At 43.1% G+C, this 26,440-nt stretch overlaps 1 protein-coding gene across 8 annotated transcripts in view; it reads left to right on the top strand.

The window, feature by feature from the left end:
* LOC129821892 (arf-GAP with Rho-GAP domain, ANK repeat and PH domain-containing protein 1-like) overlaps positions 1-26,440 on the top strand; it is a 121,116-nt gene that overhangs the window by 29,744 nt on the left and 64,932 nt on the right. For all 8 annotated transcript variants that reach the window (XM_055879615.1, XM_055879619.1, XM_055879616.1 and 5 more), the window contains 5 exons: positions 9,663-9,877; positions 11,781-11,887; positions 13,332-13,531; positions 13,668-13,753; positions 14,095-14,277. In XM_055879615.1, the coding sequence (XP_055735590.1) occupies positions 9,663-9,877; positions 11,781-11,887; positions 13,332-13,531; positions 13,668-13,753; positions 14,095-14,277 (791 nt within the window). The remainder of the gene's footprint in view (positions 1-9,662; positions 9,878-11,780; positions 11,888-13,331; positions 13,532-13,667; positions 13,754-14,094; positions 14,278-26,440) is intronic.

Below are 26,440 nucleotides of genomic sequence, written 5' to 3' on the forward strand. Positions count from 1 at the left end.
TTACTAATACTACAACTACCATCATCATTACTACTACTACCATTACATCAGTATTACAACTACCATCATCATTACTACTACTACCATCATCATTACTACTACTACTACCACCATTACATCAGTACTACAACTACCATCATCATTACTACTAGTACCATCATCATTACTACTACTACCATCATCATTACTACAACTACCATCATCATTACTACTACTACCATCATCATTACTACTACTACCATCATCATTACTACTACTACCATCATCATTACTACTACTACCATCATCATTACTACAACTACCATCATCATTACTACTACTACCATCATCATTACTACTACTACCATCATCATTACTACTACTACCATCATCATTACTACTACTACCATCATCATTACTACTACTACCATCATCATTACTACTACTACTACCACCATTACATCAGTACTACAACTACCATCATCATTACTACTACTACCATCATCATTACTACTACTACCATCATCATTACTACTACTACCATCATCATTACTACAACTACCATCATCATTACTACTACTACCATTACATCAGTATTACAACTACCATCATCATTACTACAACTACCATCATCATTACTACTACTACCATCATCATTACTACTACTACCATCATCATTACTACTACTACCATTACATCAGTATTACAACTACCATCATCATTACTACTACTACTACCATTACATCAGTATTACAACTACCATCATCATTACTACTACCACCATTACATCAGTACTACAACTACCATCATCATTACTACTACTACTACCATTACATCAGTACTACAACTACCATCATCATTACTACGACTACTACCATTACATCAGTACTACTACTACCATTTACATCAGTACTACAACTACCATCATCATTACTACTACTACTACTACCATTACATCAGTACTACAACTACCATCATCATTACTACTACTACTACTACCATTACATCAGTACTACAACTACCATCATCATTACTACAACTACCATCATCATTACTACTACTACCATCATCAGTAATACAACTACCATCATCATTACTAATACTACCATCATCATTACTACAACTACCATCATCATTACTACAACTACCATCATCATTACTACTACTACCATCATCATTACTACTACTACCATCATCAGTACTACAACTACCATCATCATTACTACAACTACCATCATCATTACTACAACTACCATCATCATTACTACTACTACCATCATCAGTACTACAACTACCATCATCATTACTAATACTACCATCATCGTTACTACAACTACCATCATCATTACTACAACTACCATCATCATTACTACAACTACCATCATCAATACTACAACTACCATCATCATTACTACTACTACCATCATCATTACTACTACTACCATCATCATTACTACTACTACCATCATCATTACTACAACTACCATCATCATTACTACAAATAACATCATCATTACTACTACTACCATCATCATTACTACTACTACCATCATCATTACTACTACTACCATCATCATTACTACAACTACCATCATCATTACTACAAATAACATCATCATTACTACTACTACCATCATCATTACTACAACTACCATCATCATTACTACAACTACCATCATCATTACTACTACAACTACCATCATCATTACTACTACAACTACCATCATCATTACTACTACTACTACCATCATCATTACTACAACTACCATCATCATTACTACAAATACCATCATCATTACTACTACTACTACTACCATTACATCAGTACTACAACTACCATCATCATTACTACAAATACCATCATCATTACTACTACTACTACTACCATTACATCAGTACTACAACTACCATCATCATTACTACTACTACAACTACCATCATCATTACTACTACCACCATTACATCAGTACTACAACTACCATCATCATTACTAATACTACAACTACCATCATCATTACTACTACTACCATTACATCAGTACTACAACTACCATCATCATTACTACTACGACTACTACCATTACATCAGTACTACAACTACTATCATCATTACCACTACTACTACCATTACATCAGTACTACAACTACTATCATCATTACTACTACTACCATTACATCAGTACTACAACTACCATCACCATTACTACTACTACTACTACTACCATTACATCAGTACTACAACTACCATCATCATTACTACTACTACTACTACCATTACATCAGTACTACAACTACCATCACCATTACTACTACTACTACTACCATTACATCAGTACTACAACTACATCATCATTACTACTACTACTACTACTACCATTACATCAGTACTACAACTACTATCATCATTACTTCTACTACTACTACCATTACATCAGTACTACAACTACCATCATCATTACCACTACTACTACCATTACATCAGTACTACAACTACCATCATCATTACTACTACTACTACCATTACATCAGTACTACAACTACCATCATCATTACTACTACTACTACTACCATTACATCAGTACTACAACTACCATCATCATTACTACTACTACTACTACCATTACATCAGTACTACAACTACCATCATCATTACTACTACTACTCCTACCATTACATCAGTACTACAACTACCATCATCATTACTACTACTACTACTACCATTACATCAGTACTACAACTACTATCATCATTATTACTACTACTACCATTACATCAGTACTACAACTACTATCATCATTATTACTACTACTACCATTACATCAGTACTACAACTACCATCATCATTACTACTACAACTACCATTACATCAGTACTACAACTACCATCATCATTACTACTACTACTACCATTACATCAGTACTACAACTACCATCATCATTACTACAACTACCATCATCATTACTAATACTACAACTACCATCATCATTACTAATACTACCATTACATCAGTACTACAACTACCATCATCATTACTACTACTACCATTACATCAGTACTACAACTACCATCATCATTACTACTACTACTACCATTACATCAGTACTACAACTACTATCATCATTATTACTACTACTACCATTACATCAGTACTACAACTACCATCATCATTATTACTACTACTACCATTACATCAGTACTACTACTACCATCATCATTACTACTACTACCATTACATCAGTACTACAACTACCATCATCATTACTACAACTACCATTACATCATTACTACAACTACCATCATCATTACTACTACGACTACTACCATTACATCAGTACTACTACTACCATTACATCAGTACTACAACTACCATCACCATTACTACTACTACTACTACCATTACATCAGTACTACAACTACCATCACCATTACTACTACTACTACTACCATTACATCAGTACTACAACTACCATCATCATTACTACTACTACCATTACATCAGTACTACAACTACATCATCATTACTACTACTACTACTACTACCATTACATCAGTACTACAACTACTATCATCATTACTTCTACTACTACTACCATTACATCAGTACTACAACTACCATCATCATTACTACTACTACTACTACCATTACATCAGTACTACAACTACCATCATCATTACTACTACTACTACTACCATTACATCAGTACTACAACTACCATCATCATTACTACTACTACTACTACCATTACATCAGTACTACAACTACCATCATCATTACTACTACTACTCCTACCATTACATCAGTACTACAACTACCATCATCATTATTACTACTACTACTACTACCATTACATCAGTACTACAACTACTATCATCATTATTACTACTACTACCATTACATCAGTACTACAACTACTATCATCATTATTACTACTACTACCATTACATCAGTACTACAACTACCATCATCATTACTACTACTACCATTACATCAGTACTACAACTACCATCATCATTACTACTACTACTACCATTACATCAGTACTACAACTACTATCATCATTATTACTACTACTACCATTACATCAGTACTACAACTACCATCATCATTACTACTACTACTACTACTACCATTACATCAGTACTACAACTACCATCATCATTACTACTACTACCATCATCATTACTACAACTACCATCATCATTACTAATACTACAACTACCATCATCATTACTACTACTACCATTACATCAGTACTACAACTACCATCATCATTACTACTACTACCATTACATCAGTACTACAACTACCATCATCATTACTACTACTACCATTACATCATTACTACAACTACCATCATCATTACTTCTACTACCATCATCATTACTACTACTACTACCATTACATCAGTACTACTACTACCATCATCATTACTACTACTACTACCATTACATCAGTACTACTACTACCATCATCATTACTACTACTACTACCATTACATCAGTACTACAACTACTGTCATCATTACTACTACTACCATTACATCATTACTACAACTACCATCATCATTACAACTACAACTACCATCATCACTACTACTACAACTACCATCATCATTACTACTACTACTACCATTACATCAGTACTACTACTACCATCATCATTACTACTACTACTACCATTACATCAGTACTACTACTACCATCATCATTACTACTACTACTACCATTACATCAGTACTACAACTACTGTCATCATTACTACTACTACCATTACATCATTACTACAACTACCATCATCATTACAACTACAACTACCATCATCACTACTACTACAACCTCCATCATAATTACATCACTACTACCACCACCACCACTAAACTGCTGTCATTACCATCACCCTGCTACCCATACCACTACTACTACCACCACCACCACTAAACTGCTGTCATTACCATCACCCTGCTACCCATACCACTACTACTACCACCACCACCACTAAACTGCTGTCATTACCATCACCCTGCTACCCATACCACTACTACCACCACCACCACCACTAAACTGCTGTCATTACCATCACCCTGCTACCCATACCACTACTACTACCACCACCACCACTAAACTGCTGTCATTACCATCACCCTGCTACCCATACCACTACTACCACCACCACCACCACTAAACTGCTGTCATTACCATCACCCTGCTACCCATACCACTACTACTACCACCACCACCACTAAACTGCTGTCATTACCATCACCCTGCTACCCATACCACTACTACCACCACCACCACCACTAAACTGCTGTCATTACCATCACCCTACTACCCGTACCACTACTACCACCACCACCACTAAACTGCTGTCATTACCATCACCCTGCTACCCATACCACTACTACTACCACCACCACTAAACTGCTATCATAACCATCACCCTGCTACCCATACCACTACTACCACCACCACCACCACCACCACTAAACTGCTGTCATTACCATCACCCTACTACCCGTACCACTACTACTACTACCACCACCACTAAACTGCTGTCATTACCATCACCCTGCTACCCGTACTACCACCACCACCACCACTAAACTGCTGTCATTACCATCACCCTGCTACCCGTACCACTACTACTACCACCACCACCACCACTAAACTGCTGTCATTACCATCACCCTGCTACCCATACCACTACTACTACCACCACCACCACCACCACTAAACTGCTGTCATTACCATCACCCTGCTACCCGTACCACTACTACTACCACCACCACCACCACTAAACTGCTGTCATTACCATCACCCTGCTACCCGTACTACCACCACCACCACTAAACTGCTGTCATTACCATCACCCTGCTACCCGTACTACCACCACCACCACTAAACTGCTGTCATTACCATCACCCTGCTACCCGTACTACCACCACCACCACTAAACTGCTGTCATTACCATCACCCTGCTACCCATACCACTACTACTACCACCACCACCACCACCACTAAACTGCTGTCATTACCATCACCCTGCTACCCATACCACTACTACCACCACCACCACTAAACTGCTGTCATTACCATCACCCTGCTACCCATACCACTACTACCACCACCATCACTAAACTGCTGTCATTACCATCACCCTGCTACCCGTACTACCACCACCACCACTAAACTGCTGTCATTACCATCACCCTGCTACCCATACCACTACTACTACTACCACCACCACTAAACTGCTGTCATTACCATCACCCTGCTACCCATACCACTACTACTACCACCACCACTAAACTGCTATCATAACCATCACCCTGCTACCCATACCACTACTACCACCACCACCACCACCACCACTAAACTGCTGTCATTACCATCACCCTACTACCCGTACCACTACTACTACTACCACCACCACTAAACTGCTGTCATTACCATCACCCTGCTACCCGTACTACCACCACCACCACCACTAAACTGCTGTCATTACCATCACCCTGCTACCCGTACCACTACTACTACCACCACCACCACCACTAAACTGCTGTCATTACCATCACCCTGCTACCCATACCACTACTACTACCACCACCACCACCACCACTAAACTGCTGTCATTACCATCACCCTGCTACCCGTACCACTACTACTACCACCACCACCACCACTAAACTGCTGTCATTACCATCACCCTGCTACCCGTACTACCACCACCACCACTAAACTGCTGTCATTACCATCACCCTGCTACCCGTACTACCACCACCACCACTAAACTGCTGTCATTACCATCACCCTGCTACCCGTACTACCACCACCACCACTAAACTGCTGTCATTACCATCACCCTGCTACCCATACCACTACTACTACCACCACCACCACCACCACTAAACTGCTGTCATTACCATCACCCTGCTACCCATACCACTACTACCACCACCACCACTAAACTGCTGTCATTACCATCACCCTGCTACCCATACCACTACTACCACCACCATCACTAAACTGCTGTCATTACCATCACCCTGCTACCCGTACTACCACCACCACCACTAAACTGCTGTCATTACCATCACCCTGCTACCCATACCACTACTACTACTACCACCACCACTAAACTGCTGTCATTACCATCACCCTGCTACCCATACCACTACTACTACCACCACCACTAAACTGCTGTCATTACCATCACCCTGCTACCCATACCACTACTACTACCACCACCACTAAACTGCTGTCATTACCATCACCCTGCTACCCATACCACTACTACTACCACCACCACTAAACTGCTGTCATTACCATCACCCTGCTACCCATACCACTACTACTACCACCACTAAACTGCTGTCATTACCATCACCCTGCTACCCATACCACTACTACCACCACCACCACCACTAAACTGCTGTCATTACCATCACCCTGCTACCCATACCACTACTACTACCACCACCACTAAACTGCTGTCATTACCATCACCCTGCTACCCGTACCACTACTACTACCACCACTAAACTGCTGTCATTACCATCACCCTGCTACCCGTACTACCACCACCACCACTAAACTGCTGTCATTACCATCACCCTGCTACCCGTACCACTACTACTACCACCACCACCACTAAACTGCTGTCATTACCATCACCCTGCTACCCGTACCACTACTACCACCACCACCACCACCACCACTAAACTGCTGTCATTACCATCACCCTGCTACTACTCATACCACTACTACTACCACCACCACCACCACTAAACTGCTGTCATTACCATCACCCTGCTACCCATACCACTACTACTACCACCACCACTAAACTGCTGTCATTACCATCACCCTGCTACCCGTACCACTACTACTACCACCACCACTAAACTGCTATCATTACCATCACCCTGCTACCCATACCACTACTACTACTACCACCACTAAACTGCTATCATAACCATCACCCTGCTACCCATACCACTACTACCACCACCACCACTAAACTGCTGTCATTACCATCACCCTGCTACCCATACCACTACTACTACCACCACCACCACCACCACTAAACTGCTGTCATTACCATCACCCTGCTACCCATACCACTACTACTACCACCACCACCACCACCACCACTAAACTGCTGTCATTACCATCACCCTGCTACCCATACCACTACTACTACTACCACCACCACTAAACTGCTGTCATTACCATCACCCTGCTACCCATACCACTACTACTACCACCACCACTAAACTGCTGTCATTACCATCACCCTGCTACCCGTACTACCACCACCACCACCACCACTAAACTGCTGTCATTACCATCACCCTGCTACCCATACCACTACTACTACCACCACCACTAAACTGCTGTCATTACCATCACCCTGCTACCCATACCACTACTACCACCACCACCACTAAACTGCTGTCATTACCATCACCCTGCTACCCGTACTACCACCACCACCACCACCACTAAACTGCTGTCATTACCATCACCCTGCTACCCATACCACTACTACTACCACCACCACTAAACTGCTGTCATTACCATCACCCTGCTACCCATACCACTACTACTACTACCACCACTAAACTGCTGTCATTACCATCACCCTGCTACCCATTCCACTAATGTTTGGAATGATAAACAGCAATAAAAATAGAATTAACAATAATAGTCATAACAATAATACTAATAATAAGTAAGTTACTATTTACTATGCAGATGTTCTTATTCAGTGTGCCTCAGGCTATGGCAGGCAAATACATATTTGGCTGAAAGAGGAGCCATCATAGTCTATAGTAGCCTTATATAATCTATCAAGCTGTGAGAGCGCGTCCTGTTTCATCGGTCTTAACTTCAATATAATCAATCATTCATGTAGGCTAATTACACAGCATACGAGTCATCCACGCCTTTAAATACAGTCAAGCATTTTATTCTGAAATGAAATATCAAAGGGAGCCTTGAATAATTAAACAATAAATGATTGACTAGAATAATCGCTTAAAAGCCCCGTGTTTTGAATGCATGTTTGATTAGTAAAACATTTGTATCCGTTATGGGTGTATTTTGGGTAGTTTACAAGGGCCGCCAAGGTGGGTGGGTGTATTTTGGGTAGTTTACCAGGGCCGCCAAGGTGGGTGTATTTTGTTAGGCTGTATGGGCGTTTAATAGATGCCATTAGAACATGCCTCCTTCTGATTCGCTGTCTCGTGGATTATCATTGTCCCCAGTGCACTCCAACCTATTCTTATGGCAATTTGAAACATTTCAATCAGAAAAAATACTTTTATCATGGCCAAAAATGTCTCTGGCCCAGCCAATATTGTAATCCTGGCGCTGCTGAGTGAGACTGTGTCAGCTAAAATGTGCAAAGACACACACAGTTGTTTTGTTTCTCTTAACACAAAACGGCAAGCCTGAAACCCACCCGTTCTGAATCAGCTCCATCGGGATGAAAATGAGAACTGTAGAAACAGCAACTCATCTGCCCATAATGCAGACATCAGCATCAAGCTGTTCATATCACGCTGCTGCATGCTAAATCACTCTTTGTGTGTGTGTGTGTGTGTGTGTGTGTGTGTGTGTGTGTGTGTGTGTGTGTGTGTGTGTGTGTGTGTGTGTGTGTGTGTGTGTGTGTGTGTGTAGCTGAGAGGAATGAGTGGGTAGCAGTGCTGCAGAACTTCACTAGGGGGCGCCAGGAAGGCAGCAGGGAGATGACCTCATTGATCCCGCCTTCCTTTCTGACCCCTGGTTCACCCCTGACCCCTGAACAGCAGGGTTACCTGGAGCTGAGGGGCCTGCGCTCCAAACTCTACACAGTTGTCTCCGGAGACAAGGTCTTCCTCTACAAGAACATGGAGGTGTGTGTGTTTTCAGAGACAAATATGTACATACTCTATACATTTGAAGCCTAGTCTGTTTGGTCCTAGGGCTATTTGAAACAATGGGTGTTTCTCAATACCAATACTACCGTGCTCCACACGCTCATGCTTTGAGTGCATTCTCCGACCATGTTCTCTTGAGTACGTTGTTGTGAGGACGAGTGTGGAGAACGCATAAAACATTACATTTGAGAACCACTCGCACTCCCCCTACTGTATTACCTCACGCTGCTCCTCCCCCTACTGTATTACCTGACGCTGCTCCTCCCCCTACTGTATTACCTCACGCTGCTCCTCCCCCTACTGTATTACCTCACGCTGCTCCTCCCCCTACTGTATTACCTCACGCTGCTCCTCCCCCTACTGTATTACCTCACGCTGCTCCGCCCCCTACTGTATTACCTCACGCTGCCCCTCATTCACTGAACCTTCTTCCAGCCAGGACAAATGTTTTACTTCATAATTATCAGCTAGAATGAGTAAATGTGAATCATAGTAATCTAGCTAGCCAGCTAGTTAAACAGGCAAAAATGACCTAAAATGAATATTATGCAAGATAGAATTGACATCAATCTGGCTAGCTAACAGTACTAGAAGCCAGCCAGCTTGCCCTATTTACTTATTATGGGCTTGTGATGTACGGTACGTAGGCAGTTAAACATGCCAAAATTAACAAAGCATTTATTTATTAACGTATCAAGATAAAATATTGTAATCAGGCAACATATGAGATGTGAATAGGCAACATTTCTCTCGCTTTAACTCCAATAATGTCCGGCAATACATTTTGCATAATTTTTTAGTTTTGGCTATTTGGTTCGTTCCACTAAATGAGTGTCTTTTGTGTCCGTTTGATATTTTGAAGTAGAAATTGTGTATATATATAATAATAATAATCCAATAATAGAATTCTAAAAGCCTGTTATGTTACATAAAGAGCCCTTTAATACAGACCAAATGGAGAATTCAATAAAGGCTTAAAGTAAAGTGCCCTTTAATACAGACCAAATGGAGAATTCAATAAAGGCTTAAAGTAAAGTGCCCTTTAATACAGACCAAATGGAGAATTCAATAAAGGCTTAAAGTAAAGTGCCCTTTAATACAGACCAAATGGAGAATTCAATAAAGGCTTAAAGTAAAGTGCCAAAATTCAAGTGTCTCTCCGTCAACCCTGTGTCACTTCTAGGAAGATTTCAAACCTATTTTTTTTGTGGGTAGATCAGCTTAAATATGGCAGATTGTAGTTTCCATCAATGTCTGGATTATTTCCAGTTCCCAATATATATATATATATATATATATATATATATATATATATATATATATATATATATATATATATATATATATATATATATATATATATATATATATATATATATATATATATATATATATATATATATATATATATATATATATATATATATATATATATATCAAGTCAAGGGGTCAGAAAACTTTGCGAATGCACTGTATATACAAAATTATACATACATACATACATACATACATACATACATATATATATATATGTATGTATGTATGTATGTATGTATGTATAATTTTGTATATACAGTGCATTCGCAAAGTTTTCTGACCCCTTGACTTTGTCCACATTTTGTTACGTTACAGCCTTACTCTAAAATTGATTAAATCGTTTTCCCCCCTCATCAATCTACATACCATACCCTATACTGACAAAGCAAAAACTGTTTTTTTAAAAACATTTTAGCAAGGCTGCCTGTGTAAAGACACACTAAATAACAAATAGTTAAATATGCATATATTTGAACCCAGCTCTGATCATGAACAAGAGCAGATCTTATTGGTTGCTGTAGTGGGTGATGTCAGCTGTGTAATGTGTGTGTTCTGTTTCCAGGACTACCGCCTTGGCATCGGTATCACGTCTATCGACATGAATGTAGGAAACGTGAAAGTCACTGACCGCCGCAGCTTTGATCTGACCACACCCTACCGCATCTTCAGGTTTACGCCCATACACTCTACCGCATCTTCAGGTTTACGCCCATACACCCTACCGCATCTTCAGGTTTACGCCCATACACCCTACCGCATCTTCAGGTTTACACCCATACACCCTACCGCATCTTCAGGTTTACACCCATACACCCTACCGCATCTTCAGGTTTACACCCATACACCCTATCGCATCTTCAGGTTTACACCCATACACCCTACCGCATCTTCAGGTTTACACCCATACACCCTACCGCATCTTCAGGTTTACACCCATACACCCTATCGCATCTTCAGGTTTACGCCCATACACCCTACCGCGTCTTCAGGTTTACGCCCATACACCCTACCGCATCTTCAGGTTTACGCCCATACACCCTACCGCATCTTCAGGTTTACGCCCATACACCCTACCGCATCTTCAGGTTTACGCCCATACACCCTACCGCATCTGCAGGTTTACACCCATACACCCTACCGCATCTTCAGGTTTACACCCATACACCCTACCGCATCTTCAGGTTTACGCCCATACACCCTACCGCATCTTCAGGTTTACGCCCATACACCCTACCGCATCTTCAGGTTTACACCCATACACCCTACCGCATCTTCAGGTTTACACCCATACACCCTACCGCATCTTCAGGTTTACACCCATACACCCTACCGCATCTTCAGGTTTACACCCATACACCCTACCGCATCTTCAGGTTTACACCCATACACCCTACCGCATCTTCAGGTTTACACCCATACACCACACACACATTCAGAAACACAACCAGCAAGGTTAGAGAGGGAGTGTTCAGCTTGACCGGATTACTCTGTGTGTGTGTGTGTGTGTGTGTGTGTGTGTGTGTGTGTGTGTGTGTGTGTGTGTGTGTGTGTGTGTGTGTGTGTGTGTGTGTGTGTGTGTGTGTGTGTGTGTGTGTGTGTGTGAGAGAAGAGGAAGTACTAAACCGTGAGGGTCTGAGTCAAGCTGTTCAGAGGCCACTTCTGTTTGTGTGTGTGTCTGTAGAACGAGAGAGCTTGTGAGAGGTCCGACATTTCTCAGTGTTCAGAGACTTAGGGTTAAGGTTAGAATTAGGTTTAGGAGCTATGGTTAGAATTAGGTTTAGGAGCTAGGGATAGAATTAGGTTTAGAAGCTAGGGTTACAATTAGGTTTAGGAGCTAGGGGTTAGGGTTAGGGGTTAGGGCACGTAGCCTAGTGGTTAGAGCGTTGGGCTAGTAATCAAATCCCCGAGCTAACAAGGCAAAAATGTGTTGTTCTGCTCCTGAACAAGGCAGTTAACCCATGGTTCCTAGGCCATCATTGTAAATATGAATTTGTTCTTAACTGACTTGCCAAGTTAAATAAAGGTTAAATAAATTAAAAATATAATAATAATGTGTCTGAATTATGTGTCTCCACAAGGTTAGCTGTACAAGACTGTGTGTGTGTGTGTGTAGTTTTCTAGCGGATTCGGAACAACATAAGGAGCAGTGGGTAGAAGCGATGCGTGACGCGATTGGAGAAGCTCTGTCCAATAGCGAGGTGGCTAATCAAATCTGGGCGGAGCCTAGCAACAGTTGCTGTGCCGACTGTGGCGCCGACAAACCTGAGTGGGCTGCCATCAACCTGTGTGTGGTGGTCTGCAAACGCTGTGCAGGTCAGTGTGTTTACTGTCATCAGATAGTATTAGAACTTTCAGATCCACTGACCTTTGGTTGGACCTGTTTCTCTATTATACACAGAATGCAGTCATAGAATTATGTATTTTTTGCGTGTGTGTGTGTGTGTTGTAGGAGAGCATCGGGGATTGGGCCCCAGCATCTCCAAGGTGCGCAGTCTGAAGATGGACAGGAAGGTGTGGACAGAGGAGCTTATACAGGTACACACACACACACACACACGCGCACGCACACGCACACGCACACGCACACACGCACAGCTATGTTTTACTATACTTGTGAAGACTTTTTGAGGACCAACAATTGATTCCCATTCAAACTCCTATTTTCCCTAACCCTAAAACATTAACCCCTAACTCTAACCCTGACCCTTAACCTAACCCCTAAGCCTAAAATAGTATTTTTTACAAGTGTCCTCACTTCTCAACATTTTTGTTGATTTAATATTCTTGTCAAGACTTCTGGTACTCACAAGAATATTAAAACAGACAGACAGAGATTTGGTGTCCCTATCTAACCTCCCCCCTCACCTGTCCCCCAGGTGTTCCTGTTGCTTGGAAACGAGCGTCTGAACAGGTTCTGGGCGGCGAACATCCCTCCCAGCGAGGCGCTGAGTCCGACCAGCTGCAGCGAAGACCGCCGACGATTCATCAGCTCCAAATACAGACAGGGCAAATACCGCAAATATCACCCCCTCTACGGCAACCAGAGAGAGCTCAACAACGTAAGAACAACCTTTTATATAACCCTAGTCGGACCTACCTCCAACCTAACCTTAACTTAACCCTTTATATAACCCTAATCTGACCTACCTCCAACCTAACCTTAATTTAACCTTTATATAACCCTAGTCGGACCTACCTCCAACCTAATCTTAATTTAACCTTTATATAACCCTAATCTGACCTACCTCCAACCTAACCTTAATTTAACCTTTATATAACCCTAATCTGACCTACCTCCAACCTAACCTTAACTTAACCTTTATATAACCCTAATCTGACCTACCTCCAATTTAACCCTTTATATAACCCTAGTCTGACCTACCTCCAACCTAACCTTAACCCTAACAGCATCCATACCCCTACAGTATCTATGTTCACTCTCTACAAAAACAATATCGGTGATGAGATAAGAAAGTGTCAAATGCATTTATATGCTGATGACACTGTCATGTACTCTATCGCTTCAACGGCTGCCCAGGCATTATCACTATTGGAGACAGATTTTAAGATATTACAAGGGTCTTTAATACAGCTGAAACTTGTTTTAAATGCAAAGAAAACACATTTTATGATTTTTAATAGGTTCAAAAAGTTGGTTGAAAATACACTTGCACTTACGAGCTTAGATGGTTCTCGAATTAATCAGGTCTCTGCATATAAATACATAGGGATATTGTTGGATGATAAACTGTCTTTTAAAATGCATGTTGACAAACTTTGAAAAACGGCTTCCTCTATAGAAACAGGACATGTTTGTCCTCTACAAATAGAAGACAAATTGTGCAAGCTACTTTTATGTCTGTTATAGATTATGGGGATATTATTTACATGCATGCTACGGCATCAACACTTAAATCGCTGGATGCTACTTATCATTGCTCACTTAGGTTTATTACGAGTGCTAGCTACAGAACTCACCACTGTGTTTTATATCAATATGTGGGTTGGACTTCGCTGTCCATGAGACGAGAACAACATACTCTCGTGTTTGTCTATAAAGCACTTCTGAATAAGCTACCTTCTTATGTATCATCACTCATCAATATTATAATTATAATTCCTAAAACCAGGTCTCAACATGGATTACACTTGAGGCCCATGCGATTTCCACAGAGTTGGGTATGGCTGCCTTCTCCTGTTACGCTCCCTGCCTATGGAATAGCCTGCAGACTAAACTTAAACTTGAGACTCTTGTCCCCCTTGCCCATTTTAAACATTTATTGGAGGATTTTTATTTTTGTATTGCCTGTAACTGTTTTGCGTAATGCAAGTTCTTGCGCTGTTAGGGGAATAACCTGTGTGTAAATGTAATAATCTGCTGCTGTATTTTTTTGTGTTATCTGTGATGGTTTTGTTTGTCTTGTGTAGTTTCTTAATCATTGTACCTAAACTGTATGTGTAAACATGTATACGCAGGGCCCAGCTGTAAAAGAGACCTTGGTCTCAGTCTGTGTTCCTTGTTGAAATAAAGGTAGAATAATATTACCCCTCCAGTATCTACAGTTTAACCCTCCAGTATCTACAGTATACCCCTCCAGTATCTACAGTATACCCCTCCAGTATCTACAGTCTACCCCTCCAGTATCTACAGTCTACCCCTCCAGTATCTACAGTCTACCCCTCCAGTATCTACAGTCTACCCCTCCAGTATCTACAGTATACCCCTCCAGTATCTACAGTATACCCCTCCAGTATCTACAGTATACCCCTCCAGTATCCATACCCCTCCAGTATCCATACCCCTCCAGTATCCATACCCCTCCAGTATCCATACCCCTCCAGTATCTACAGTATAACCCTCCAGTATCTACAGTATACCCCTCCAGTATCTACAGTTTAACCCTCCAGTATCCATACCCCTCCAGTATCTACAGTCTACCCCTCCAGTATCTACAGTATACCCCTCCAGTATCCATACCCCTCCAGTATCTACAGTCTACCCCTCCAGTATCTACAGTCTACCCCTCCAGTATCTACAGTCTACCCCTCCAGTATCTACAGTATACCCCTCCAGTATCTACAGTATACCCCTCCAGTATCTACAGTATAGCCCTCCAGTATCTACAGTATACCCCTCCAGTATCTACAGTGTACCCCTCCAGTATCTACAGTATACCCCTCCAGTATCTACAGTATACCCCTCCAGTATCTACAGTATACCCCTCCAGTGTCTACAGTATAACCCTCCAGTATCCATACCCCTCCAGTATCTACAGTATACCCCTCCAGTATCTACAGTATACCCCTCCAGTATCTACAGTATACCCCTCCAGTATCTACAGTTTAACCCTCCAGTATCTACAGTATACCCCTCCAGTATCTACAGTCTACCCCTCCAGTATCCATACCCCTCCAGTATCTACAGTATACCCCTCCAGTATCTACAGTATACCCCTCCAGTATCTACAGTATACCCCTCCAGTATCTACAGTATACCCCTCCAGTATCTACAGTATACCCCTCCAGTATCTACAGTATACCCCTCCAGTATCTAAAGTCTACCCCTCCAGTATCTACAGTCTACCCCTCCAGTATCTACAGTATAACCCTCCAGTATCTACAGTATACCCCTCCAGTATCCATACCCCTCCAGTATCTACAGTATACCCCTCCAGTATCCATACCCCTCCAGTATCTACAGTCTACCCCTCCAGTATCTACAGTCTACCCCTCCAGTATCTACAGTATAACCCTCCAGTATCTACAGTCTACCCCTCCAGTATCTACAGTATAACCCTCCAGTATCTACAGTCTACCCCTCCAGTATCTACAGTCTACCCCTCCAGTATCTACAGTATACCCCTCCAGTATCTACAGTATACCCCTCCAGTATCTACAGTATACCCCTCCAGTATCTACAGTATAACCCTCCAGTATCTACAGTATACCCCTCCAGTATCTACAGTATACCCCTCCAGTATCTAAAGTCTACCCCTCCAGTATCTACAGTCTACCCCTCCAGTATCTACAGTATAACCCTCCAGTATCTACAGTATACCCCTCCAGTATCCATACCCCTCCAGTATCTACAGTATACCCCTCCAGTATCCATACCCCTCCAGTATCTACAGTCTACCCCTCCAGTATCTACAGTATAACCCTCCAGTATCTACAGTCTACCCCTCCAGTATCTACAGTATAACCCTCCAGTATCTACAGTCTACCCCTCCAGTATCTACAGTCTACCCCTCCAGTATCTACAGTATACCCCTCCAGTATCTACAGTATACCCCTCCAGTATCTACAGTATACCCCTCCAGTATCTACAGTATAACCCTCCAGTATCTACAGTATACCCCTCCAGTATCTAAAGTCTACCCCTCCAGTATCTACAGTCTACCCCTCCAGTATCCATACCCCTCAGTATCTACAGTATACCCCTCCAGTATCTATAGTATACCCCTCCAGTATCTACAGTCTACCCCTCCAGTATCTACAGTTTAACCCTCCAGTATCTACAGTATAACCCTCCAGTATCTACAGTCTACCCCTCCAGTATCTACAGTATACCCCTCCAGTATCCATACCCCTCCAGTATCCATACCCCTCCAGTATCTACAGTGTACCCCTCCAGTATCTACAGTATACCCCTCCAGTATCTACAGTCTACCCCTCCAGTATCCATACCCCTCCAGTATCTAAAGTTTAACCCTCCAGTATCTACAGTCTACCCCTCCAGTATCTACAGTCTACCCCTCCAGTATCCATACCCCTCCAGTATCTAAAGTATACCCCTCCAGTATCTACAGTATACCCCTCCAGTATCTACAGTATACCCCTCCAGTATCCATACCCCTCCAGTATCTACAGTCTACCCCTCCAGTATCTACAGTCTACCCCTCCAGTATCTACAGTATAACCCTCCAGTATCTACAGTATAACCCTCCAGTATCTACAGTTTAACCCTCCAGTATATACAGTTTAACCCTCCAGTATATACAGTATACCCCTCCAGTATCTACAGTATACCCCTCCAGTATCTACAGTATACCCCTCCAGTATCTACAGTCTACCCCTCCAGTATCCATACCCCTCCAGTATCTAAAGTATAACCCTCCAGTATCTACAGTCTACCCCTCCAGTATCTACAGTCTACCCCTCCAGTATCTACAGTCTACCCCTCCAGTATCTACAGTATACCCCTCCAGTATCTACAGTATACCCCTCCAGTATCTACAGTATACCCCTCCAGTATCTACAGTATATCCCCCTCCAGTATCCATACCCCTCCAGTATCCATACCCCTCCAGTATCTACAGTATACCCCTCCAGTATCCATACCCCTCCAGTATCCATACCCCTCCAGTATCTACAGTATAACCCTCCAGTATCTACAGTATACCCCTCCAGTATCTACAGTATACCCCTCCAGTATCCATACCCCTCCAGTATCTACAGTCTACCCCTCCAGTATCTACAGTCTACCCCTCCAGTATCTACAGTCTACCCCTCCAGTATCTACAGTATACCCCTCCAGTATCTACAGTATACCCCTCCAGTATCTACAGTATACCCCTCCAGTATCTACAGTATACCCCTCCAGTATCTACAGTATAACCCTCCAGTATCTACAGTATACCCCTCCAGTATCTAAAGTCTCCCCCACCAGTATCTACAGTCTACCCCTCCAGTATCCATACCCCTCAGTATCTACAGTATACCCCTCCAGTATCTATAGTATACCCCTCCCGTATCTACAGTCTACCCCTCCAGTATCTACAGTTTAACCCTCCAGTATCTACAGTATAACCCTCCAGTATCTACAGTCTACCCCTCCAGTATCTACAGTATACCCCTCCAGTATCCACACCCCTCCAGTATCCATACCCCTCCAGTATCTACAGTGTACCCCTCCAGTATCTACAGTATACCCCTCCAGTATCTACAGTCTACCCCTCCAGTATCCATACCCCTCCAGTATCTAAAGTTTAACCCTCCAGTATCTACAGTCTACCCCTCCAGTATCTACAGTCTACCCCTCCAGTATCCATACCCCTCCAGTATCTAAAGTATACCCCTCCAGTATCTACAGTATACCCCTCCAGTATCTACAGTATACCCCTCCAGTATCCATACCCCTCCAGTATCTACAGTCTACCCCTCCAGTATCTACAGTCTACCCCTCCAGTATCTACAGTATAACCCTCCAGTATCTACAGTATAACCCTCCAGTATCTACAGTTTAACCCTCCAGTATATACAGTATACCCCTCCAGTATCTACAGTATACCCCTCCAGTATCTACAGTATACCCCTCCAGTATCTACAGTCTACCCCTCCAGTATCCATACCCCTCCAGTATCTAAAGTATAACCCTCCAGTATCTACAGTCTACCCCTCCAGTATCTACAGTCTACCCCTCCAGTATCTACAGTATACCCCTCCAGTATCTACAGTCTACCCCTCCAGTATCTACAGTCTACCCCTCCAGTATCTACAGTATACCCCTCCAGTATCTACAGTATACCCCTCCAGTATCTACAGTATACCCCTCCAGTATCTACAGTATATCCCCCTCCAGTATCCATACCCCTCCAGTATCCATACCCCTCCAGTATCTACAGTATACCCCTCCAGTATCCATACCCCTCCAGTATCCATAGTATAACCCTCCAGTATCTACAGTATACCCCTCCAGTATCTACAGTATACCCCTCCAGTATCCATACCCCTCCAGTATCTACAGTCTACCCCTCCAGTATCTACAGTCTACCCCTCCAGTATCTACAGTCTACCCCTCCAGTATCTACAGTATACCCCTCCAGTATCTACAGTATACCCCTCCAGTATCCATACCCCTCCAGTATCTGCAGTATACCCCTCCAGTATCTACAGTATACCCCTCCAGTATCTACAGTATACCCCTCCAGTATCTACAGTCTACCCCTCCAGTATCTACAGTGTACCCCTCCAGTATCTAAAGTCTACCCCTCCAGTATCTACAGTCTACCCCTCCAGTATCCATACCCCTCAGTATCTACAGTATACCCCTCCAGTATCTACAGTATACCCCTCCAGTATCTACAGTATACCCCTCCAGTATCTACAGTCTACCCCTCCAGTATCTACAGTATACCCCTCCAGTATCTACAGTATACCCCTCCAGTATCTACAGTATACCCCTCCAGTATCTAAAGTCTACCCCTCCAGTATCTACAGTCTACCCCTCCAGTATCTACAGTCTACCCCTCCAGTATCTACAGTATAACCCTCCAGTATCTACAGTATACCCCTCCAGTATCCATACCCCTCCAGTATCTACAGTATACCCCTCCAGTATCCATACCCCTCCAGTATCTACAGTCTACCCCTCCAGTATCTACAGTATAACCCTCCAGTATCTACAGTATAACCCTCCAGTATCTACAGTATAACCCTCCAGTATCTACAGTCTACCCCTCCAGTATCTACAGTATAACCCTCCAGTATCTACAGTCTACCCCTCCAGTATCTACAGTCTACCCCTCCAGTATCTACAGTATACCCCTCCAGTATCTACAGTATACCCCTCCAGTATCTACAGTATACCCCTCCAGTATCTACAGTATAACCCTCCAGTATCTACAGTATAACCCTCCAGTATCTAAAGTCTACCCCTCCAGTATCTACAGTCTACCCCTCCAGTATCCATACCCCTCAGTATCTACAGTATACCCCTCCAGTATCTATAGTATACCCCTCCAGTATCTACAGTCTACCCCTCCAGTATCTACAGTTTAACCCTCCAGTATCTACAGTATAACCCTCCAGTATCTACAGTCTACCCCTCCAGTATCTACAGTATACCCCTCCAGTATCCATACCCCTCCAGTATCCATACCCCTCCAGTATCTACAGTGTACCCCTCCAGTATCTACAGTATACCCCTCCAGTATCTACAGTCTACCCCTCCAGTATCCATACCCCTCCAGTATCTAAAGTTTAACCCTCCAGTATCTACAGTCTACCCCTCCAGTATCTACAGTCTACCCCTCCAGTATCCATACCCCTCCAGTATCTAAAGTATACCCCTCCAGTATCTACAGTATACCCCTCCAGTATCTACAGTATACCCCTCCAGTATCCATACCCCTCCAGTATCTACAGTCTACCCCTCCAGTATCTACAGTATAACCCTCCAGTATCTACAGTATAACCCTCCAGTATCTACAGTTTAACCCTCCAGTATATACAGTATACCCCTCCAGTATCTACAGTATACCCCTCCAGTATCTACAGTATACCCCTCCAGTATCTACAGTCTACCCCTCCAGTATCCATACCCCTCCAGTATCTAAAGTATAACCCTCCAGTATCTACAGTCTACCCCTCCAGTATCTACAGTCTACCCCTCCAGTATCTACAGTCTACCCCTCCAGTATCTACAGTATACCCCTCCAGTATCTACAGTATACCCCTCCAGTATCTACAGTATACCCCTCCAGTATCTACAGTATATCCCCCTCCAGTATCCATACCCCTCCAGTATCCATACCCCTCCAGTATCTACAGTATACCCCTCCAGTATCCATACCCCTCCAGTATCCATACCCCTCCAGTATCTACAGTATAACCCTCCAGTATCTACAGTATACCCCTCCAGTATCTACAGTATACCCCTCCAGTATCCATACCCCTCCAGTATCTACAGTCTACCCCTCCAGTATCTACAGTCTACCCCTCCAGTATCTACAGTCTACCCCTCCAGTATCTACAGTATACCCCTCCAGTATCTACAGTATACCCCTCCAGTATCTACAGTATACCCCTCCAGTATCTACAGTATACCCCTCCAATATCTACAGTATAACCCTCCAGTATCTACAGTATACCCCTCCAGTATCTAAAGTCTACCCCTCCAGTATCTACAGTCTACCCCTCCAGTATCCATACCCCTCAGTATCTACAGTATACCCCTCCAGTATCTACAGTCTACCCCTCCAGTATCTACAGTTTAACCCTCCAGTATCTACAGTATAACCCTCCAGTATCTACAGTCTACCCCTCCAGTATCTACAGTATACCCCTCCAGTATCCATACCCCTCCAGTATCCATACCCCTCCAGTATCTACAGTGTACCCCTCCAGTATCTACAGTATACCCCTCCAGTATCTACAGTCTACCCCTCCAGTATCCATACCCCTCCAGTATCTAAAGTTTAACCCTCCAGTATCTACAGTCTACCCCTCCAGTATCTACAGTCTACCCCTCCAGTATCCATACCCCTCCAGTATCTAAAGTATACCCCTCCAGTATCTACAGTATACCCCTCCAGTATCTACAGTATACCCCTCCAGTATCCATACCCCTCCAGTATCTACAGTCTACCCCTCCAGTATCTACAGTCTACCCCTCCAGTATCTACAGTATAACCCTCCAGTATCTACAGTATAACCCTCCAGTATCTACAGTTTAACCCTCCAGTATATACAGTATACCCCTCCAGTATCTACAGTATACCCCTCCAGTATCTACAGTATACCCCTCCAGTATCTACAGTCTACCCCTCCAGTATCCATACCCCTCCAGTATCTAAAGTATAACCCTCCAGTATCTACAGTCTACCCCTCCAGTATCTACAGTCTACCCCTCCAGTATCTACAGTCTACCCCTCCAGTATCTACAGTCTACCCCTCCAGTATCTACAGTCTACCCCTCCAGTATCTACAGTATACCCCTCCAGTATCTACAGTATACCCCTCCAGTATCTACAGTATATCCCCCTCCAGTATCCATACCCCTCCAGTATCCATACCCCTCCAGTATCTACAGTATACCCCTCCAGTATCCATACCCCTCCAGTATCCATAGTATAACCCTCCAGTATCTACAGTATACCCCTCCAGTATCTACAGTATACCCCTCCAGTATCCATACCCCTCCAGTATCTACAGTCTACCCCTCCAGTATCTACAGTCTACCCCTCCAGTATCTACAGTCTACCCCTCCAGTATCTACAGTATACCCCTCCAGTATCTACAGTATACCCCTCCAGTATCCATACCCCTCCAGTATCTACAGTATACCCCTCCAGTATCTACAGTATACCCCTCCAGTATCTACAGTATACCCCTCCAGTATCTACAGTCTACCCCTCCAGTATCTACAGTATACCCCTCCAGTGTCTACAGTATACCCCTCCAGTGTCTACAGTATACCCCTCCAGTATCTACAGTATACCCCTCCAGTATCTACAGTCTACCCCTCCAGTATCTACAGTATACCCCTCCAGTATCTACAGTATACCCCTCCAGTATCTACAGTATAACCCTCCAGTATCTACAGTACAACCCTCCAGTATCTACAGTTTAACCCTCCAGTATCTACAGTTTAACCCTCCAGTATCTACAGTCTACCCCTCCAGTATCTACAGTCTACCCCTCCAGTATCTACAGTCTACCCCTCCAGTATCTACAGTCTACCCCTCCAGTATCTACAGTATACCCCTCCAGTATCTACAGTCTACCCCTCCAGTATCTACAGTCTACCCCTCCAGTATCTACAGTCTACCCCTCCAGTATCTACAGTCTACCCCTCCAGTATCCATGCCCCTCCAGTATCTACAGTCTACCCCTCCAGTATCTACAGTATACCCCTCCAGTATCCTTACCCCTCCAGTGTCCATCCCCTCCAGTATCTACAGTATACCCCTCCAGTATCTACTGTATACCCCTCCAGTATCCATACCCCTCCAGTGTCCATCCCCCTCCACTACCCCTCTATCTCGCCCCATCTCTTCCATTCAGTGTTTGTGTTGTGAATGACTCAGTGTTACAGCTCTTAGCTGGGCCAGTCAATAGCCTCTTAACCCAGTTACCAGAAGCAATGCCAACTGCACATATCTCCCTGTCTATGTATTTCTGTCTCTCTGTCTCTTTGTCTCTTTCTCTCTCGGTTTCTGTCTCTCTCTCTGTATCTCTTTGTCTCTGTCTGTCTGTGAATCACATTCAGCACATGACTGAGTGATTCCATTTTCCTCCTTAAGTGATTTAGTTCACCAGCTGTTCACTCCCTGTGTGTCGTGTGTGCAGCAGAGATTTAAAGAAACTCAAAATACAGGAAGTTTTCTCTCTGATTCTGATTGTTGGACCAGGATGCAACAGTATAGGGAGAAACACACACTCTCACTCTCTTTATGCATTCGACTAAATGAATCCTTTGTTCTCCTGCTCCCCCCTCTTATCTTTCTCTCTTTCTCTCCCTCGCTTTCTCTCTTTCTCTCCCTCGCTTTCTCTCTTTCTCTCCCTCGCTTTCTCTCTTTCTCTCCCTCGCTTTCCCTGCTCCATTCTCTTATGTGGACAGTGTTTCTCTCCGTGCTCTCCCTGGGCCTGAGCCCACCTCTGGCATGTATTAGTGTGTGTCTGAGCTCATGCTGCTTTGTTTATCTAACTGTGGCAGGACTCCACCCCTCCCTCTGACATCATCATGGTCTTTCTACAGGAATGTGTTCTAATTCCTCCTCTCCAGAGTTGCTCTCCTCTCCGCCCCTTTTCTCTGTCTCATTGTTTGGGTCAGATCAGTGGAGCTGGGAAAGTTTTTCTGTCTTTCTCTCTCTCTCTCTTTCCTTCTGTGGTGTAGTTGACGTGTAGCTTTGTGAGGAGTGCTCTTGGAGGGTTGTCACTTGGAACTATTCAGTTTGGCACACACACACACGTGCACTCACTCACACACATGCACACACACTAGTGACAGTCAAGAGGACTACAATGTCAGCTCATGGGTGAGTGTACTACTGAAGTACTATGTTTGCCAGTATAACTCTGTGCTCTGTGTCTGTCTGTCTATGTTTGTGGAAAAGGCCTGTTTTGTATCTTTTAGATAAGTGTTGGTTTGTGAGTCATGTGTATAAAATGTGAGCGGGACTGTGTGTTGAGGGTTGTATTTATTTAGGTGTGTTTCTGAGAGTTGTATTTGTGTGAGTGTTGAACTGTGTAAATACAGTATGTGAGTTGGATGATTGAAATGGACTTTGCCTCACAGCCTTACCCTTCCTCTATGCTCAGCTGGATGGAGACATGTTGGAATGCTGTGTCCGAGTGTGTATGAATCCGAGTGTGTGTCCGAATTTGTGTGTTGTCCGAGTAGGTGTCTGAATGGCGCTGAAGCCAGACTTTGGTCTGTGTCCAGTATATCATAATCCCAGCTGCCTGTGTGTGTCTGTGATTGATAGAGTGTGTGGGTATTACAGTAATTGTGTGTGTGTGTGTTTGGGGTAGAGATACACTGGTATATGTGTGGGAGAGACAGAGGGTGTGTGTTTGGGGTAGAGATACACTGGTATGTGTGACTCAATGTGTTCTTTGTGTGGTCAGATTCTCCGCAGTCTCACCTTTCTGAATGGACAACCTTGTACGAGTCCCTCTCCCACTCTGCTGAACTATGCTTCCATCTTATAGCACATCACGGCTAAACTACAGGTACCTGCCAAAATAAAGGAAACACTTGAGTAAATGAGAGATACAAAGTATATTGAAAGCAGGTGCTGCCACACAGGCGTGGTTCCTGACTTAACTAAGCAATTAACATCCCATCATGTTTAGGTCATGTGTAAAAATGCCCAGTTGCCCATTATTTTGGCTACCATGGCTAGAAGAAGGAGCATAGGGGCTTTAAAGGATGTGTGTGTGTGTGTCAGTCACCAGATCTCAACCCAATTGAACACTTATGGGAGATTCTACAGTAGATTGGCGTCCGAGACAGTGTTTTCCACCACCTTCAATAACAAATGATGGAATCTCTCGTGGAAGAATGGTGTCGAATCTCACCAATAGAGTTCCAGACACTTGTAGAATTTATACCAAGGCACATTGAAGCTGTTCTGGTGGCTCGTGGCCCAACACCCTAATAACACACTTTATGTTGGTGTTTCCTTTATTTTGGCAGTTACATGTATGCTAACATCTCATGGCACATCACTGTTAAACTATGTTAGTATCTTGCAGCACATCACAGCTAAACTATGTTAGCGTCTTATACTGTAGCATTTCACTGCTAAACAATGTTGGCATCTTATCGCACATCACAGCTAATCTATGCTAGCATCTTATAGCACATCACAGCTAAACTATGCTAGCATCTTATAGCACATCACAGCTAAACTATGCTAGCATCTTATAGCACATCACAGCTAAACTATGCTAGCATCTTATAGCACATCACTGCTAGACTATGCTATCATCTTA

Source organism: Salvelinus fontinalis, chromosome 24, assembly GCF_029448725.1.
Source record: "Salvelinus fontinalis isolate EN_2023a chromosome 24, ASM2944872v1, whole genome shotgun sequence".
NCBI classification, from domain to species: domain Eukaryota; kingdom Metazoa; phylum Chordata; class Actinopteri; order Salmoniformes; family Salmonidae; genus Salvelinus; species Salvelinus fontinalis.